This window comes from Calypte anna, chromosome 1 (assembly GCF_003957555.1).
Source record: "Calypte anna isolate BGI_N300 chromosome 1, bCalAnn1_v1.p, whole genome shotgun sequence".
NCBI lineage: Eukaryota > Metazoa > Chordata > Aves > Apodiformes > Trochilidae > Calypte > Calypte anna.
In genome coordinates, this window is record NC_044244.1 from 145981081 (window position 1) to 146002811 (window position 21731).

Consider the following 21731-nt stretch of genomic DNA (forward strand, 5'->3'; position numbering starts at 1 on the left):
GTTTCTATACTACTAAACAAAGGAGGACCATGAAGTGATGCTTCATCCCAAAGCAAGACAGCAATGATTATCTCAGTCCCATTGCTTGCATCTATACAGCATGGGATAAACCTTGGTCATACAGATTTGTCTAGGGCAGCCATAACTGGAACAGGCTGAAACAAAGCCAGGAAGCAAGCTACCAGTTAACCTGTAATGGGCCATGAAGAATTAGGTGCTGGAGCTCACACTCTGTCTTTTTCTTACCCAACAGTTTAACAATTTGCAGACAGTATATCCAAATGTCTGGCCCTATTTACAAATGTGGCTCTCTTCTAGAGACAACCTAGCAAAAATAACTCTGATATTAGGGGCAAACGACAGCAGTGTGTCTGCAGTAATAGCAGAGCACTAAAACATGGACCATCAAGCAGTCTTCACATACACTGCTTGCTAAAGCTTCCCAAAATCATTTTCAGAGTTTAAGAAAATGTGTGCTGAAGTTATCACAAATTACATCCAAGATCTCAAAACAGTAAAAAAAAAAATATCCTTCAAAAAAAAACTACACACGTTTGGAAAAAGTCTCCACAGGGCTGAAGGAAATGAATATTTGGGCACAGGCTTTGTTCCCCTGTCAAACATTTCCCAGAATGTCAGACATTTTCCAGGAACAAAGGCTTCATAACCTACAGCATTTTCATTTTTGCTGTTCTTATAAACCAAAATAATAATAAAAAGAAACATTGCATCAGTATAAGTTTGTCATATGCCAGGATGTGACAAACTCCTCCTGCTACAACTGTTGATGCAATACATTAAATGAAAAAATAATAAGCAATGCCATCACTGAATTCCCCCTACCTCTGTAAGCAGACAAAACTCCACTGATAAATCTTCATCTGTTTCATTCAGAAGAACAACTGAAGCTCAAGACTGATGATTGCAGCTTTACAGGATCATGTTCTCATTTAGTTACTCCATTAGTCCCTTAATAATACCTTGCTGTGACTGCTAAAATCCTTTTTACCACAGAATTTGGTGTGCCCAACAGAGTCACAGAACAGTTAGGCTGGAAGGGACCTCTGGAAATCAGGTAGTCATATTCCCTGTTGAAAGCAAGGCTAATGTCAAAGTAATATTGAGCTGCTCAGGGCCTTGTCCAATTGAGTTGCCTCTACATCTTACAGAGTTTCAGCTCAGCACAGACAAATCCTCTGTAAGCCAGGAAATACAAAGAGAAGGCACCACCAGTGCCTTGTAAAATTTCTTTGCTGAAGCTGCCAAAAGTCATCAAGAGTTTTTCAGGCAGAACACGTGCACTACCTTTAGTGGGTGGGAGGTTTCATTACAGCAAGTTAGCAAAGCTGTGAAACCAGTGTGGGCTGACAATATGCCAGTGGAAAGGCTGGGTGCATGATACGACAAAGAGGTATAAAAGTGCTGGCAAAAGATAGTGACAACTAATTTATTCTGGCTCAGGATCCTTTTGCTATAGGGAACTGCCTGCAAGTAAACAGTGTGTAAGGATGGGTTAAGTGCTTGATGATGGGATCAGTGAAAGCAGAGCATGTAACAGCACTAAGGAGTTGTAAAATTTGCCTGTGTGGTATTGCCACAAACAGAAGTAGTGCCAAAGCAAGGAGGGACTGAAGTTCTCCTACATGCCTCTTTTTCTTGGGCAATCTGCTCCACAGATACTCTTTCTGTGCAGTGTCTCAATGAAAAGCACCTACTTGCAACCTGACTGTAATAAAGATAGACTTACAGTTAGGTTCAAGTCCATCTGCTCGACTTCATGTATTCATTGGTTTATTTCCAGGTCTCCTTGGATTCTGGTTCACATGAGAGAATAAAAAGAGATGTCCAGCTCTATGGAAAATGCAGTGTATTCCCTTCTCTTCTCCCACCCACTTCCCAGTTCATATGTAGGGGAAAAGCTAAGAAGTCATAGACCATCACTGCTGCAGACACAAGGCTTCCTGAAATGCAGCTTACTTGTCCATGGGAGCAGAGGTAGAGAGACAAAAATGCCCTTATTACCCCAAAATATGCTTGCTACCTTTCTTCTAACTGTTGTTCCTTTCCAGGATACCACTGTGACCCACCATTCTCCCTTCCAGTTTCCACTGGAGTTCTCGCAGTTCTTTTCCACAATTTAAACAAACACCCTCTTGCACTGTGGAATCATTAATCACCTCTTTTAAAAATTATTTTTATTCAAAGCATTGCCTGAAAGGCTGTATCATATTCAAATTATGCTTTATATATAAATGAACTTTAAATATTAATTATCAGTTACTTAACAGCCAATCCCATAAAATCTTAATCCTCAAGAAATAACCACACGCCTGTAGATATTTCTCTGATCTTAAGCAAAGGCAGATTCTAAACTCCCAGTAGGTAAGAGTAAGTCAGATTCTGAGCCATCAGAATGGTGAATGTAGGGAAAACCATTCTTGTGAACTATTTCTGCACACAAAAAATTTGACTCACTAGGTGAACAAAATCCTACACTTCATGGTATATTAAATTCAGCCTCTCCAAATGACACGTAGAGTCCAGTGGATAAAATGCTGAGAAACTGGGATTTTCTGAGGAATTACTGATAACAAAACCCCGTGATGGTATACGAGTACTTCAAGAAATGCTATGGGGTCTGCCCACACCCTCATCCCTGGAGACTCCATCATAGACATCTTTTGCTCAAATGATCCCAAGTTTTCATCACCTTCTACAGTATCCCATGGATTTCACAGTGATCCAAAGCAGCACAAAGATTTCAGAGCCCTTATGCTACAGCCAAAGGGACCTGCAGTATATCCCAGGGTTCTGTTCCCTCTATCATCTGGGGACCTGGCCAGGCACTCTGCAGTGCCCATCTGCTGCTCACAGATGGGCTTCCTTGCAAAGGAAACAAAAGCAGGAGGGAGGGGGCTGCCACACATCCTCGTTGTGCCCTGATATGCCCTACACAGACTGTTACCAGGGCATATACCTCTTCCTCTGGCACTCAGATGTATTCCCAGGTCCCATACTCTAGAAACAGTTTTAGAAACCCTGGTTCTTAAACTCGGAGGCCTCCTTCGTGCTGTGGCAGAGCTGGTGCTCTGCTTTGCTCAGAATATACATTGAGAGCCTTCAGCAGAGGAAATACAGTTACTTAATTACTTATTTTTAAAGGTGTGACAGATATGCAACAATCTGAATGTCTAGACTGTAATTTACATAAATACATTTTAAACTCAAACATCTCAAAATTATTTATTTCTTGTTCCTGTGCTTAAGTGCTTTGCTGGATTGGGGCCAGCCTGCAGGATCAGGCTGAAGGTGCATAAATCAAACCAAAGAAATATAATGTTCACAAAGACTGTATTTGGTTGAGCAAATTTAGAAGAATGAAAACAACTATGAAAAGAAATTAGATTGGCTGAAAATTAATATAGCACAGCTGGAATTATTCGATTCATCCATATTTGTTGCTTAAATGGCTCTAGGGCTAAGTCTTGCTGAAAGAAGATACTTCAAGACTCAGGGGTCAATTGCTTTTGGAGACAAATTGACCTAGAGGAATACACTTGGTTCTTGCAGCGGGGCAAGTCTAGAGAAACACATAACCAAAAAACCAATTTAGATTCCAGTGAGTGGATATCAGAGGTCAAGTTTGAGGTTCCCATAAATTTACATGCACACACTAAAAGATTAATAACTTTTCAAGCGACTGGGTTTCTTTACTGAAAGCCAAGGCTTACAGATAACATCTGAAAAAGAATCAACATTTGTGCTTATTCCACATTCTGTTGGATAAATATGACACAGCCAGCTCACTGCTTGTTGCTGTAGCAAGCCCTGCAGTATTTCACCCAATTCTCTCATATTCAGGGACTGCAACCATCACTGTTGCTGGCTCTCCTCCTAGAAGAAAGTATGTTCACATCTCCTGACCATTACTTTTGAAACTAATTTTATATTCCAGTTTAAATACTAGTATTTAACATACCAGTACTAATATAGAGACCTGTATTTAGCTGTAGAGTTACACAGTTCAAAATCAGGCCCTTTGAGTACAGTTCTGTTCTAAAGGTAATGCTTTTCTTGTAGACAGATTTTGTATGTTTGTATATGAGGCACTCTTTACTCAAAATTAGGAATTTCCTTTACAAAATAGGAGTGACATGAAAAGGTATTAAAATACAAAAATATACTTTAGAATACAAAATTATTTTAGAAATTAACAAGGCCTGAAGCTTGCATTAACCTTCTGAGAAATCTACAAAACTTAAGCCCAGAATTTAATTAGCAATGTTATTAAAATTGCATTTTTATTCTATGTAGCCTTGAAATGAATATTTTTATGTTCAAGTTGCAGGCTTTTAAGTTCAGTCACTGTCCACTTGGGTAATTACCCAGAGGTGAAAATAAAAAAAATAAATTCACGTATTTCACTATAAATTCTCAGAAATCTGACTGCCATTGGCCAACATACAAAATAAACAGCTAATGTTGCATATAGAAAAACACTTCCAAAACCTGAAAAGTTTCTTTGTTTCCTTTAACTACTTTCCAGATCAATAGGTATTTATGAATGAATGATTTCTCAACAAATACATAATCCTGACTGGCACTGCCTTCAGAAAATGTGCACGGCAGTTAAAGGCCTTTTGTTTGGAGTTATCAAACACATTAGTGATCAGAAGGAACAATGTATATTAATCTTTTTAGATCTCTTTTCTTAGGAACACAGGTTTGGGATGTTTTTTACATTTTTCTTTTCAAGTCATGGAACTTAATGTATTTCAAAAAGGTAGACATAAAAACATGCCACGTGGGAGATACACAGTCCTGTAACTTTCAACCTGCATTGGCCCAAAAGTGGGAAAAAACCCAATCCAAATATGAGGAAGACAGCAGTTTTATTCCAGGACCCCACCTTTTTGTAAACAGTAATCTGTTCTTTATTTTTAAGCGATTAAAAAACTGTATCTCCTCCTCACAACCATTAAGTAAGAGAGCTCCTAAAATCTAAGGTAAATTTATGTCTAAAATAAGCAACTTCTCCTTAAACGAAAGATATTCAAAACTCTAAGTAAGTGACTGAGACAAGTTCACTCCACTGAAGCTCTGGATGTCAAAGCAGAGAGACTGTGCTATTTGCACAATATAACACAGTTTTTACAATGCAGCAAGTTTATACCCATCAGAATTAAATGTATACCCAAAGGCTTCTGGCTAGCTCTACAAATGAAGCACTTGTGAGCTTACCTGTATAGTCCTCTGAGTGCCATCAATGGTGACAGACAGCAAGGGTGAAGCCAGGTTCCATTCGCTGGTCACGTTTAGTTTCATCCCATCAACTTCCACCTGTTGTGACACCAAACAAGGCTGTTAGTATGAAGACAGACAGAAAACTGATCCCAAGTTCATTACTGCATACAAAGCAGCAACCATTTTAAAACAGATGGCTCCCAAACAACCTGTCATGTTTACTGCTTCTGCCATAAAAGACAGGGTCCAACAACAGAGTCTTCCAGATATCTCTGGGGAGAGGTGAAGGACCTGTGAACAGCTGCCTCTGAGTAGCAAGGTTTCAAGTGATTTCCAGCAAGTAACAAACAGCCATCCAACTTTTAAACCTATCTGGACATGCTACATTTACTGCAATTAGACAAGTAATGCATATAAATTCCAGTGACACCTTGCAACCCACACAACAGGGCTTGCATATAATATTCTCTCCAAGGACCAAGGAAGAACTTTTCCTATGCTTCTAATGAAGGGTTTTGCATTGTTATCTTAATTAATATGAGGCAGTAATTAATTCTTCAGTGTTTTGCCTCAAAGTCTAGTAAAACTTTGTGAATTCTGACATGTTTTCTTCCAATGTACACCTGAATACAATTTCTGACTTGAATGCCAATAAGTTTATCCAGAAAGATATTTAAAAAAAAAAACAACCAACAATATTCATCCCATAATCTTGACAAAAATGCTTCTAACTGAAAAGCAAAAATCCTGAGTTCTGAAGAAAGTGTAGATTAGAATAGCTGTAATGACACTTCTGTCATTCTTCTATTTGATAATACTGTTTAAAAACACATATCACACATTCAACATTAAAAGCCTCAGAGGAAGATCTGGATTCTGAAAAACAATTATACATGAACCAGCATAATATATTATTAATACTTGTATGTTTTGAATATTCATCATGCTATCCAAGGTAGGTAAATATGATTTCACTTATATATTTTATCATAAACAAAATAAAAATCTTGTTTGGCTAATTTCCTTCCTCTCTCAAAACCTCCAAAATATTTTTGATCTGTAACTTACAGACAATATTGTTAATGACACTAATACTGCATACATTTGCAGAAAATGAGAGGAAAATTACTGCAATTGGAATAAAAGCTGAGCCCACATTTTGCAAAATAAAACTTATGATGCCTAGTCCTTTAGTTCTCAGACTAATCATAATTTCATCTTATAAGAAGAAAAGGCAACTGTAATCTTAGCGTAACTTAAAAAGAAATCCATAACAGAGAAGTGCAGAGGGGCAACGTGTAATTTCACAGTTTTCTTTCAGTTACAAAGAAAAAGCTCTGTCTTAAAAAAACCTGTAATTTTATAGACTTTGGAACACAAAATCTGTCTTTTACTGATACAATCTACTCAGTTCCTACAGACTTTAAATACAAATAAAGTTACATGTAAAGAACATGAAGAAAAACAAGTCATTTGTAATGGTTCACCAATAGGCCAGATTAGCTGGCATGCTTCAGGTATTTTACACTGCTCAAGTGATGCAAACCAGCCATAAACCTGGCTTGAATTAAACCAGACCTGCAGCTGGTTTGCATTGCCAGAGCACTGCATAGCAGCTGGAACAAGTTTGTGAACCCAGCCTGCTTCTCAGCAAACCTGAATCAGCAAATACTCTCTTTACTGAGAGCAGAAAAAAACACTTGAAAAAGACTTTCCAAAGGGAGAAAAGCAAATCCAGTGCTGTGTCTCATCTCTCTTTGATTAGCAATTGAACTTTGGTAAGGCAGTTACTTAAAAAGCTGTCTGTCACCATTGCTATCACCAAAGAAAGCCTTCCTGCACGACAGCCTGAGGCTGAAAACACCATTTATCATGTTTCTCCAGGGAAGGAGGGGAGATGACATGAAAACACACCAGGCCACTGGACACCAGAAAAACTTCAACTGCACACTGTGCTTGTTGTACTGCAGGCTTTACACACAGCCTCACAGAAAATCTATAGCTGGCACCTCTAGTCCTAGTGAAGGGTGTTCCAGTTGCACGATGCAAATTGATAGCTCCACAGCAAACTCTATTTAATCATCAGCTCTTTTATCACTGTACAGATGAACAAAAGAAAAATAAACCCAGTGTCTCACAGCCGTAAATGACCTGTTTAAAATCCCTCACAAGGGTCTATACAAGTTTACCCATCACTGACTCCAGTTTACGGTTTTATAACAAAATTTCTGATGAAAAACACCCTGAAAGAAAAGAAGCAAGCAGTCAGATGGTATGTTTAAACAAACCATGGCACTCTAGGAACACTATGACTGCTTCTGTGCAATAGAAAAACCAGCAGACAATATATTGCCTCCACTATGTTTTCTCCATTCAAGAAAGAATAGTGCAAGGGTCAAGAGGGCAGTGTCATTTGAACTAATGCACAGCCCAGTAAACTGCAGCAGTCTTCACAGAACAGAGCTACAGGTTCTTGGCTGCTTTCACCTGGGGCTCACTACATGCAACTGGAGAAGATGATGTGAAGCCAAGAGAATGCCAAGGAACTTGGCCACCTCTGCCTCAACTTGCAGGAGATCAAAGCCAGGAAGTGAAGCCATCAGACAAAATGACCAAGGACTGAGAGAATCAGTCACAGAATCAGCCAGGTTGGAAAGGGCCTCTGAGATCATCAAATCCAACCCTTGACCCACTACCACTGTGGTTACCAGACCATGGCACTGAGTGTGACACTCAGGGAAAAAAAATCCTCCACCACCCCACCACCACCTCCCTCAGCAGCCCATTCCAATGTCTGATTACATCTCTATAAAGAATTTCTTCCTAAATGAGATTTACTATGTAGTGAGCATATCATTTTCACTACAAACAAGGGAAAAGCAGGAACAGAGGAGAGAGGAACAAACCCATAGAGGTTGAAATCAACCCAGTGCTTTACCTAACAGAAGAAATCTTCCTTCTGCAGCTCAGCAGCCAACAGACAAGCAAGGTTAGTTGGTGGAAGTAGGGGAACAGACAGGATGCTCAAAGACCTTCTCAGAAGTTTACATTTGCCTTCATTCCTTGTTTAGCAATGGATATAATAGAACCTTAAAAATACATCAATAAAACCAGAGCCTTTTTGCTTTAGTCTTGGGAGGGATGAAGGGGAACATGGGGATGACTACTGAAGAGTTACATTGACTGTTTCCCATTTTATTTTACTTCTGTGCTCATAAAACAGCCAGGAATGAATCATCACTCAATATGTATTAATACTTGAACTGTAGGGAGGAATCCCAGGGTAATCACACATGCAGTGGCTATGTTGTCCTTTACATCATAGCTATATAGTCTAACTTTATCCCTAACTACTCAGTTCCAAGTGTGACCACACACGCATATGCACAATGTGTTGTGTTGAGTGGGGGAATTACTCCATAGTAAATATGGTTGTTTGAACCATTGGTGTTGCTACACTACACCAATGTGACATGGTGGTGGTGCTTTTTTTTTATTTTAAAATAGCATTGTCCCTGAGTAAGGGCATAAAAGATAAAAGCAGCCACGGCCCTCCTCTACCACTATTTCCAATTCAAAAGCTTTTGTAAATGAGGTCTCAGAAATAAGAATGACAAGTCCAAGACACAAAGCTAGAAAAAGGTCAACAGCCTACCCTACTGTCACAACTTTGCAGACTTTTGCTGGCATGTACCTGAACTACACAAGTAGCAGCCCCTTCACCTCTTGTGGACTGAGTTCCTGATGTTCAGCATGATAGATACCAGCTAACCAATAGTGCAAAGAGCTGCAAAGCATAATCTGCATTCCGTTTCCTTTAGAGAACATCATTTGGCATTCTATATGCATGTCAGGCAATTAAAGGAGGCAGCACAAGCCTGAGTGTTATAGCCCTGTTAATTTACTAATGCAGAGTCTCGCATACATCTGGCACATGTCACTTCTTTTCTCCTGGAAATGAAGGTGGTTTTCCAGGAGACTGGAGGGCAGCTTGAGCAGTTGTTTCCTGCCTGAGGCTTCAAAATATTATGCCTGAAATTCTTAATGAAAAGTCTTGAGTCTGACTAACTTAAGTCTGCTGGCTTAAACCTGTGATTGCAATTTTGCCTCCCTGCACGGTGTTTAACTCAACTTTAACCTGATGGGTTGGGTTTAAGTCCTGACTCTAAACGAGTGGGTAATGCCACCCCTACCCTGGTTCTTTACACCCCTTAATTCTACTTGCATAAGTGATGACTTTCCCTGATCAACCTTTCAAACTGATCAACCAAAAGACAAGTCATCCTCTGCAGGCCTGCCTTGCTGAAATCTTTCTTTGATCAAGACAGCTGCCATGAAGATGCTGCCTTTCAGGAAAATGGACTATTGCTCACAAGAGATACATAAATATTCAGTGTCATACACTCCAATACCTTCAACTACCATTAATTTATAGCTGTAAATCCAAGGCACACCAGTGGGCCACAAGAACTCTATAAAAAGAAACCTTAAAATTGTCCTGCAAGAAAAGAAAAATGGTAGCAAGCAACACTGTTGTAAACGTGAGGTAGCACACACATTTGAAGACTTTCCTTAAACCTACAAAAAGCAAAGATGTCCTCTCCTCTGGGAAAAGTCTCAGGCAGATGCCTCTTCTCCATTCCTGCTGAACACCACCCACCCGTGTCAGAACAGCAAAGAAATAATCTTCATTTTCATGAGTCAGGTATAGATAAGTATTTGCTGCTTCTGCAGAAGAGGGGACAGGCAGAAGACTCATAGCATAGTGAGGCAGTAGAAAGTCCAGCTGTAGGCAACAGTATTCAGTAACACCTTGCAGGGATCTCGGACTAAACCAAATTGCAGTGGACAAAGCAGCTTTTGGCTCCTAAACAGTTTTCACAAAATTCCTTAAATTCTCATGCAATCTCCTCTCCAGTCCCATGGAGGCTTTGGAATGAGTGCGAAGTTTTTATAGGGCCGATGAAACTCAGGCTTCCTTTAAAAGCATGACACATGAAACCCCAACCATTTTGTAAAATATTTTGTTAGTCCTCAATGTAAAAATAAAAAAACCAAACAACCCTCTTCACCAGTCAGCAGATCTCAAAAACTATCTTGCATCTCTCTGTATATTCCCAAAGCTAATAACCACAACACACTTCTGTATCATGAAAATTACCAGCCACCTGGAGGCCAGAAGGACTTGGGTCTTCCTATGCAATCTCTTCTAACTCCCCCACATTGTCTTTAAGTACCTTGAATTAAAAGGGAATTATTTCTGCCAAATTAAGAAATAGTATCAACCAAATAATACTTCACATGTTGGAATTCATAAATGCAAATAAAGACAAAGATTTCCCGTATTGGCAGTTCTTATTAGTTAAGCTCCTTCTTGTATATGCTTTTCCTCCTGTCCTTCAGACTGTGTCTGCCAGTGCTCTGGGTCTGATTACTCATAAAGCATTTGACATTTTTTCAAAGTCAATCCCTACAAGAGGTGACAATGCACTCTTACCAGGTTTACAGATGGCACGAAACTGGAGCAAACAGTTAACACACTCCAGGGCAAAGCTGCCATCCAGGAGAGCCTAGATAGGCAAGAGGAAGAGGCCAATAGAAGCTTCATGAAATTCACAAACTGTCAAGTCTAACATGTGGGAAGGAAGAGCCCATTGCCATGATACAGGATGGGACCTCACTGGCTGGGGAGCAGCTCTGTGGAAGACTTGGAGATGTGGGCTGGCATGTCAGCTGAACATGAGTAAGTCAGCATGCCCAGGCAGCAAAGACAGCTAAATACATTCTGTGCTCTGTTAACAAAAGTAGAGTTTGCTGATAGAGGGAAGTGGTTAGCTCCCTCTGCTAAAAACTCAGACCACATCTAGATACTGTGTCCACAAGGAAGACACTGACTTTCTTTAGTTATTTAGTTAGCCCATTCCTCTCGCCTGTCTAGGTCCCACTGGGTGGCAGCATTGCCCTTGACTGTGCTGAGCAGCTTTCCCAATCCTATATCTTCTGGAAAACTTTATGACTCTGCACTCCCCTTGCTTCCTCCAGATCATCGATAAGGTTGTTCAACAGGACACAGGTCACAGTACAAACCCGTCCAGTCCCCTGGTGACCCCTGAGTACAACCCATTAACCAAGCAGACTCACTTTATCAACTCCTCAGAGACTGGAGTGAGGCTGATGAGGCTGTGGTTCTATTTGGTTTGCTTTTAGCCTTTTCTAAAGACTACAATAAGGAAGGACCTCCTTCAACCTTCATCATCTTCCAAATGTATAGAGTGCAACTTTGCTGTCACACCAATCAGGTCTCCTAGCACTCTTAAAAGCAGTCTGACTGGTCCCATAAATTTCCATGTGTTGAATTCTTCCAGTTGCTGCCTTCATCTGCATCTGCCTCTTCCCTGAACTGTTCCACAAATAACACAGGCCTGGGAAATCCTGCTGGTGAAGAGTGAAGCAAAGAAGTCATTAGGTATCTCAGGCTTATCTGTGTCTGCTATTACCAAATAATTTATAATCCCTTTGTTTAATGCACCAGTTTCCCTTTTCAGCTTTTTATTAGTAATTCAGTGGTAGAAGCTCCTGTTGTTTCTAACATTCCTTGGAACTGTCATGGGAATAGCATCCCACCAAGCCTGGGCAATTTTTCTAAATTCCTCCTTTGTATCCTGTCCTGCATTCCACCTCTCAAATGCTGTCCTTTTGCACTGGAGCTCTGCCATTGTACCTGTTCCTAACAAAGCTGTTTTCTTAATAAAATGTGCTTAGTTTCCTGTGTATTCTTGCACTTAGAGGATTCTGCCCTTAAAGACCTGTCTTTTTGCTCTTCAGACTTGCCTCCCATGAAACTCTCCCTGCACATTAAATAAAGAAGTTGAAGCCCACAAGCTTGAAGTCTAAAGTCTTTACCCTGCTAATCTTGCTCCTCACTCCCCTCAAGACACTGAATGCTAACCATTTATTTCATGGTTGCCACAGCCAAGGCTGCCAATGATTATCATGGCCCTCAGCTGGTTTTTCCTTTACAGGGAACAGCAGATCCTGCTGTACCAATACTAGTATTGACCAGTTATCCCAAACACTCTTCAGAAATTTTCCTCCTTGTATCTCACCATGTTCTTCTTCCATGTCATGGTCCCCCATGAGAACCACATTCTATGACAGAGACTTCCTCCAGTTGTTTATAGCAGTCCTCACTTCCTCACCTAGATCAGATGCTCTGTAAGATACTCCCCAGAATTCCATTTTAGATTTTTGTAACTGATCAAGTCAGTACCCTTCTGACCAAGGGTACCTGGCCAAGGGATTTCATAGTCTGCATGCCTGAATTTCAGCTCCTCTCTAGGCACAGAAGAATTTGCTGTAACAAAACATGGCAAATCTGTAAACACAGATGGCCTTCTCACTCTGGTGAAGGATCCTTCTGGCTCCCAAGCACTAACACTCATATCTGTGCTTCTTAAGCTTTATCTGGTCATATTTGCACACAAGGTACTTGCTGCTGGTGGTCCTAGTGCTAGCTGTGGTGCATATATACACCAGCACAGTTCTGAAGATGCTGATGTGCTTAATTAGCATCTACATCAGCAACAGGATTCAGACACTTTGCTGCCATCACCACACTGAAAGGCATCCAACACTGCCACTAAACCCCCAATTTTAAATGTGCAATTTACATGGGATTTTTTTCAGCCTGGATCCCCAATCTACATTGAAACCATTTCAAGATGACTAGACTCATCACAATGAAAATTAATTAAAGCTGAAAATGCCAAAAAGGGAGCCTTATTTCTGTTTTTTTCTGCCCAGATAACTTCTTGTGCTTTCTTCTGAGAATGCCACATGAAGAAACTTCATAGATGGATGATGCTTCCTTCAGCACACAACAATGTCTTGAAAGTTTTGCTTATCACAGTTAGCAATGATCTAAAAACCTGCAAGATTAGCTACCAAAAAAAGTGCTTGAAAGAGCAAATATGACAGAGAGACCCTGTGGTCAACAGTGCAGTGTATCGACATACTCATTAAAATGTCAGACAGTTCCTGCAAGACCAAAACAGTGGCTTTAGAATAAAAACTGAATTCACTGATGCTTCTAAGACTTCAATTTCTTTGATTCAAATTAACCAATTGTTTTAGCTGACACGTTCAGCTTGTAGTTATTGACAATATATTCACATTAGATTAATAGGCTGACCTTTTTTCTTCTTATCTTCAAGTGACTGTGAGGTTAGCTCTTAGACTTTTGAAGTGGTTGGCCAGATGCTTTCAAAAAGAAGTTAAAGTATGTGCGTTTAAATCTCATTAAAAAGGCTTTTTTTTTTTTTTTTAACAAACTTTCCTTTTGTTCATATCAGTAGTTACATTTTTAAAAGACCCCAAGAGAGTTCCAGACTATAGATCACTTGTCCTGAAAAAAGCTCTGTTAACTATTTATAGATCATGTCCTTTTGTACCAAACTAGATCAAGCAATTTATTCAGTGCATGACTGCAGGAGAGAAATTCATTTGCTCTAGGTGTCATCAAGGCAGCCTTTTACCTGCCATGAACAAGACCAGAAGATCTGAATTGCTGGCCTTTTACTTCAAATGCACATCCTGACGTTGTGTGGGGTGCCATAATTTCTTTCAAGTTTTCAAAGTGTTAAGCACATTCATAGAATGGGCAGACCTTAATCATGGGGAAAGCAAACAGCCTATAGCCACTAGAATAAAGCAAACAAGTGCACACATTCAAATTACCTCTCTTTCCTTTAAAGCAGCACAGATACATGCAAATTATCATCAGCTGCTTTGGTATATCCCACTTTAGAAATGGAAGCATGCCAGGCTAGAGACCAAGGAGAGAAGCCACACAACAGGAATCAGTTCTCAGCTTAACAACAACAGAATCAAAACGAAACAAGAGAGAGAAGCGGTGGCCTTCATCACCTCTAATCAGCAAGGGCTTTCTTTGAGCATTCACCAGGGAAGTGATCCTCTCTGTAAAACCTAGTAGAGAGGCTGTACACAGCAAAAATGCTCCACTGTGGTAAATGCCTTTTTTTTTTTTCACTTCAGTCAAGTCATTATTACTAAAATGATAACTCTTTATTTGTAATCTGCCTGAACCCACTGAAGTTAAACAGCAAAAAATAACCCAAACTAACACACACACACACACAAAAAAAACAAAACCAAAACAGAAAGAAAGAAGGTAAAAATACAGCAAGAAAATAATCAGTCATTAAGAATCATTGACATTTGCTGGCAGCAGCTTCAGAGACAGCACAGCTGGTTTGGGATATATGGGTGACTATTATTGTAGGACCAGTGTGGAAGAGAAAATAAAAAACATGCTTTCCTTTCCTCTTCCAGATGCTTTATCAAGACACACACCCTGGCTCTGCCTACCTAAATACACTCCTGCCTGGCTACAGGTACTGCTGCTAGATGGGTAGAAAATGGTGCAGGAGGTTCAAACAGCATTGCTATTGTCATGTGCATACAGGGCACCTTCAGAGGTTTATTGCACTCCAAATTTCCTTGACTGACAGGATAATGTGTTGGTAATATTCCCATTTTCTATAGTGAAAAGGGGTCTAACATAAAGATCAATGACAGCTCAAGGTCGTTAAGAGCATTATGCTCAGAATTATAAATACATCAGTAAAATAAAATACTGATAAGGTGTACACAGCTCTTTTAGTAACTTTTGAGTCATGATTCATGCCTATATAATGAAACCAGTGAGGAAGCCTGATTCAGAAATGAGTCTCAGCTCTGGAGTTTCCATTTTGTCACTTCAGAGGGGCACGAGGATCCCAAACCCTATCCCACTTGACAGTATTAGCATGACAGACCAAAACTCATACTACCATTTTAGACAAAAACTGCTTTGGAACATATTTGGGTGGTTTCTTTTTAAACATTAATCTAATATATATATATATTCATTTAATGAAAGTTATGCAATAAGGATACACAGGATAGGAACAGATTATTTTTTTTTAAATAGAAAGACCATATATCACCAGAAGCTGGATCTCAAGCTTAGAGTCAAGAATTAATGAATCCTGCTTTTACTGCCAATGTGCAGCTGACAAGTCATTTATAACTCTCAAGTCTTTAATTTTTGTTTTCTTAACTGGGAGAGAGGGGTGCAAATTAATTCTGGCTATCAAGGAATTCCCAGTACCACCACACAGATCTCTCTTTGGGAAGATATAAGAATATAAATTCAAAATATTATTTTTAAAATGAAACTTGACAAAAACCCAAACAAAAAAAACAAAAAAAAAAAAACCAAACCACAAGACAGGCAGACCTACACATGCACGCACATCTCCAGCATTTAAAAAAAAAATAGTTCCTACTTATCTATGTTTTTTTCTAAACTGAGAATTAGGCATTACATAGATTTCCACGTGTGGTCTAAACAAAGCAGACCACAGTAAACTGGAGAGCATTTGAAATCATGAGGACCACACCCATCAGCTGAGAAATGTTGTATTTCACACACCATTTACAACTTGATACAGAGGTCCAACAAAATCAGCAGGCACCAAAATGTCTAATGAGAAAGAAGAGTATCAAGTAATAACATTTGGAAACTGCACTTTACTTCAGTCTACCCAGGTAGGGTGTATGGTCACACCAGCGAGAGGAGTCTGCCACCAATTCCGATTACTTTTCCTACTGTACTTTGATGACAGCAAGACCAACTTTTCAAATGAGTGAACAGCTAGAATAAGCAACAGTTTTTTAAAAAATTTTTTTTAAAAAGGTGTCTTGGATTTCACATTGTGTAGTGACAAGAAGAAAATATAATGGGCAACTGGATATAGATTTCATCCAACAGTTCCAACCTGCTGCTCTCAGCTGTCACACAGGTCATCACTAGTCCTTTGGATATCCCCATCCCAAGGTTATTCAGCACTTAAACCAAAAGCTCTACATGCAAAATACTGGCTGTGGCCTGTTTTCCCCAGACTTCCACAGATGCCTCAGGACAATCTTTGTTAAAGCCACATCTACTTTCTTGTCATCTGTGATTGAATGTATGTCCTTCAAACAGACAGACAAAGGGAACACTTCTGTAAGCTGGATCAATCGAATAAAATGGGAACATCTAGACTAGCTATATGGTTTCCCAAGAATAAGAAAAATAGTAGTTGTAAGAAACCTTTATATTCATATAACCAGAATATTAAAAATCTGCTTTCGTTTCTGAACTAAAAACAAGCAGTGAGGAAGAGGCTAGATGCAATAAAATATACCTGTAAACCTATTTCCACTGTTTGAATAGTTTTCAAGCTTAGCACCTTTAAAATCAAGGCAAGTACTTTCACTGATGACTTTCAAGAAGCTTACCAGAAGTAACAGCATATAGTAAGCATAGATGTTTACCATATCCCTTCCACCATTCCCTGCTCCCCAGCCACACACTTGAACCATCTCAGTCATGTCTGACTAGCACCAAGACAGCAATACCCATTTTTATAAAAACATATCAGACATTTTGCAGAGAAAAGAAAGAACTGTAAGGAATTACCAGAAGTAACAGTAGGCATATTCCCTCTTTAGAAACCCTAGATTTTAAAATAAGCCCAGAAAAGGCAGTAAGAATGTTGTTGCTCCAGAGGTGTCAGTGATAAACAGAAAAGGACAGAACACAGGCTGGTGCACAAGGGATAAGGATGCAAAACTCATGCAAGCAGGGAGAAGATGAGATTATCAAAAGATTGATAAACCATACAAAAGAGGAAATGCTAAAGAGTTTCGAAACATTTCCATAAGCAGAACAAATCGAAGTTATGTAGCACTGTGAAAAAGATGTTTACATCTAATGCTATTTACCTTAGCTGTAAATGGGGTTGCATTGTTTATATTAAAAATTTGATTACCATTAATTCTCTCTAAAGACATAAAAGTATTGGTTGTGAACAGAAACCTCTTTGCATTTAGTATTTTCTCACAGCTCCAGCTGCTTGCATTTAAATAGGTGACAGTAGCTTGCTACTAACTTTTACCAGGGTAAAACCAAATTCACTGTGCCAACACAATCAGCTAAATAAGAAACAGTATTTTCAAAATGTCATTTAAAATAAATTTTCTTTTTTATGTTTTGGGTTGGACAACCCTAATTACATTTTTAGCACATAAAAGTTGATATGGAAACTGTTTCACAAGTTCTTTGGAACATTCAGTTTTCCAATCTACGTAAGTGCAGGGGAAAAAATGAAGTGCACACCCTGAAAAAAATTGGCATTAGAGACAGATTACCTACATCCTTTACCACTGAACAAAGATAATTTCCTCATGAAGTGATTATGATACTGCAACTAGAAAATTGCAGTCAGCACCTGCTAAACAACCTCTTTATTTTAATCGCCTATAAATATTCAGACTTTGGGCAAATCAAAAATACACGTCTTTGTAACAGCTGTCAACAAGAACAGAGTAAGTTTTATGCTAAATAAAAGATGCAATCATCACACGTTAAGCTGTACACTTTTACTACAACACTGAAATTCTGTGAATTTGTATTAGATATCAATTAGATACCAGGGTAGAAGAAAATGCAGAGATTACAAACCACTCATGAGATCTGCTTCCCACGCAGCAAAAAAAGGGGCACCCAGACACTTCTTTCTACTTCTTTCTTTTGCCTGTTTAAATACCTTGGAAACATACAGACCTTTTTTGAAGCTTTTGTCACAAAAGGCTTATTTTTCATAGAACTGCACGATGGTGCTACCTCTAAACATATTTTGGGACCTTTCATAAATTCCACTAATATTTCTTAAGCTGATTTTTCTATCATCTTCTGAAAACTTAGAAGACAGGATATTTCAAATAGCCACCATCATATTCTCCAGTGTGGCCACAAAACATCAGTGAAATCACTAAGCTGGGAAAATAGGTGAGAGTCTGTAAGAGAAATTCCATCTTCTCTTAAGAGACAGGACAAGAGAAGAACTCAATGCAAGGAATGCAATGTCTCTGAATTAATTCTGCTCCCCTTTTCACAGTAAACTCTCTGCCAGGGGTATCCTTGCTCTTAAAGTGATAAGCCACTCCTAATCATTTGACCAGGTACTAAAAAAAATAATAAAAAAAAATACATCTGGTGTAGAAAAAACTGGAGTTCACCTCCAGTGACATAATTTAGGGGAGCTATCAGTTGATGTTAATTTCTCTTAAGAAGCATGAAATCCATTCTCACTCAAAAGCAAGATTTAATTTTGATGTTATAACAGTAAAAAGTAGTTGGAAGCATCACAGAGATGGATGGAAGTTGTAAGACAAAAGATCTTATTACAAGTTTTAATTCAGAAAGCAAGAGAAAACATAACTGCACAAGGTATTCTTTGCAGAACCAGGGCTTTCAGCACGCTGCACCTCAAAATCCAAAGAAACATTGCAGTTTACATGGGAAATTCAAGAGATGATCAGTGAAATAAAGCAAAAAATTTAAGACTTTCTTACTATTTTAAAAGCAAATCAACAGGAAGTCTAATACAATACTAGTGCAAAAGTAGGAAAAATGAAGATGTAGACAGTGTTTAAGAGATGAAAAATATTATTTAAAAATTCACAAGAATTAAATACATTGAAGAAAAACCTCAGTAAAGTTAAAATAGAGTGAAAAATTAATTTGAGATTAAAAAAAAAAAAAAAAAGCCAAAATGGCAAGTGCAACAGGTGAAAAAAGCAAGGGACACAATCTCACAGCAATCCCTGTCTATACAGGGGTCCTAACATTATGTTAACAAAGCTTATTTCATACATTAAAAATCAAACATTTAAGTGTTTGGGAGAGGACTATAAGACTACTCAAAGACCTGATTATTCAAAAAGTGCTGATGAATCGAGGACAGCACAGGAAGAGCAATAAGGACTGAAGGTGGTCTTGACTATCCTGGTATGAAAAGTAAAAAGTCAAAAAGGTCAGTGTCCAAATTATAAGTGATGGAATTACATAATACCATCACACTTGCTCCCTTTTGACACCACTGTGTCCAGTGCTTTGGCTCACAGATACTTTGTCAAACAGAGGACAGGTGGGAGTAACAATAAGGATTTTTAAATCTCCTACAGCTGTAATCATCATAGCTCTTGACTGGTGAGAGTAATAGGACAGAATTAAGGACTAAAAATTAGGCTGAGTCAGGAATAACCTTTTAAGCCAACGAACAAGAAATTTCCTTTGGGAACAAACACCCTGCCACCTCACTCGTCATGGCTACCCCTGATTGCTGTTAGATAAAGACCCAAGAAAGAAGGTCACAGCATCCCTTCAGATTTTCCTCCACTGACTTTCCCAAGCACAAGGATACAGATATTTTGCAGCACTATTGCTGTTCTGCAAGGCACTGGGATGACCCTGAGATCGGAGAGCCAGGGTTTGGGCTCCCTTACCCTCTGTGTGAAGTGGGATGCAGCAAAGGACAGCCAGGAAACCCAGTAACACCCAGTCTCCATTCCTCCCAAAGTACTCCTTATAATGGAGCTGTGCATCAGCCTTAGGGATGGATTTGGAAGACAGGCTTTCCTTGGTCCTAAGACATGAGAATGCTTAAAAGACATTTAGAATGCCTAAAAGCAGGTATAATTTTACCCTAACAATAATCACAGTTTATCCTGTATTTTAGAAACTTTCAAGTTGTAGAACTTCCCATTGCACCTCATTAACCGTACCAAATAATGAGCTGTGTCTGTAAACAGTCCTTGAAGCAAGTTAGTTAACCTAGTGTTGCACATACAAAAGGGTCAGCAGATGTGAATGGAAGATTTGGCTGGCTTCAAATACTTTAAATGGAATTGTTATCCAGAGCTAAACAATGTTGAATGATGCTTAGCATGGCATTTTAGCTTCCAAAAGAATCCAATAAGCTTTTGTGAATGCCATTGATAGAACGGCACATGATACTACGAGAGCTATTAGGAAGCTACTTCTTGGAAATGAATGATAGCACAAATCACAGATAAGCCCTAGTTTTCATGCAGCCATTAAATACATGTCATTTTCAACCTGCCACTACTTGCACCTCACTTAACAATTATTCTCAATTTCTTTTCATCTGTCCCATAAAAAATGATTGCTTCTGCTTTACTTAATCCTCCACTTACATCAACGCTATTGTTCGTTTCATTCCCTTTCATCTTCTCCACATTAATTCCCCACATTGCTTGTGATCTAGCTTTTTGTTTCCTTTTTTTTCCCCTTACAGATTCTTCCTGATGAAGAATTTACAGCCATAATGCTCATCTGACGTGCATGGTGATATTTTATTGATTCACTGCTCTTGTCTATTAGGTCTCTATAACGAATAGCATTATAGAAAACACAAGATGGGTTGCCTATGCCTGTATCTTGGATCTTAAAAATCAATTTAAACCAAACTTGAAAAACACTTCATTTTATTGGTAAATATTAATATTTAATTATAATTGGAGCAGCATATGCAAGGAGCAGCCAGAAAAAACAAACACTTCCTCCTCACAGTCCAAAAAATTACTCTTTTCCACAGTGGCAAGCCAAGTAAATAGAATAATTATGATTTTCACTGCTGCTAAATAAGAAATAGAAAACCTCCCCAGGAACTGTTCTGTGTGGCTTGTAGTAAGTGCCCCTAGAAACAAGTTATCCTACTCTAGAATCCTCCTCCAGAAAGGATGGTCCTTTTAGAACTGGAAATACAGCCAGAAGTGGAACAGCTGATTCTAACCAATATAAACCATAAGTATTATTATGCTATACTTAATTTTTAAAGAAAAATTAATGGTATTTAGTTAAATTTAAAATTAAATGCTGACATCTGCCAGTTTTATGTTTATAAATTAACAGCAATATACAAACCCCTCAAAAATTACTTTACCATACTACTTACTGCAAGATCATATAAATTAAATTAAACCTTTTGTTTACTCGGTTGTGTCAAAATCAGACACTGGCTAAAATCTCTGAGTGATGCCATAACTAGAAGCTAGGGCCTGGGCTCCCTTTCTTTCCAGCCTTGCATCCCCGTGGCCAGCCTGTAAGCTCCTCCTTGGGCATTTGGTCTCTGGCCTCATGAATCTGGTATTCCCCACTGCACCAGCAGAGCTTCAACAAAAGAAGAGCTTAAATCACTCCCCACTACACAAGCCCAGCAGAAGAGGAAGGGGTTGTTAGTTCATATGCTGAACTTGATGCCAATACTGTTTGTTCGTCCAGAGGTAGCATTGCCAGGATACAATCCTATCAAAGGAGGGATGAGCAGAAACACCCAATGAATCCTGTGTCAAACACAAAGGGATACCAACACTTCAGGTCAGGCAAGACACTGGAAAATCCAGGCATGTGCAAGTACCAACCCTCTACAAAGATTTACTGGCAAAAGAAACAAAACAAAATAGAACAAAGTCTTTCAGATACATTACAAGTTAATCCCAGATTTTGATGAAGCCACCCCAGGAATTAATGATCAACACACCATCTGCATAAAATACGGAGTTCTACAGACCAA

General features: G+C 39.0%; 1 protein-coding gene across 1 annotated transcript in view; it reads right to left on the reverse strand.

The window, feature by feature from the left end:
* The window catches only part of PCCA (propionyl-CoA carboxylase subunit alpha), a 276373-nt gene that overhangs the window by 70924 nt on the left and 183718 nt on the right, over positions 1 to 21731 (reverse strand). Inside the window, exon 20 of the mRNA XM_030446329.1 lies at positions 5242 to 5340. Coding sequence (XP_030302189.1) covers positions 5242 to 5340 — 99 coding nt within the window. The remainder of the gene's footprint in view (positions 1 to 5241; positions 5341 to 21731) is intronic.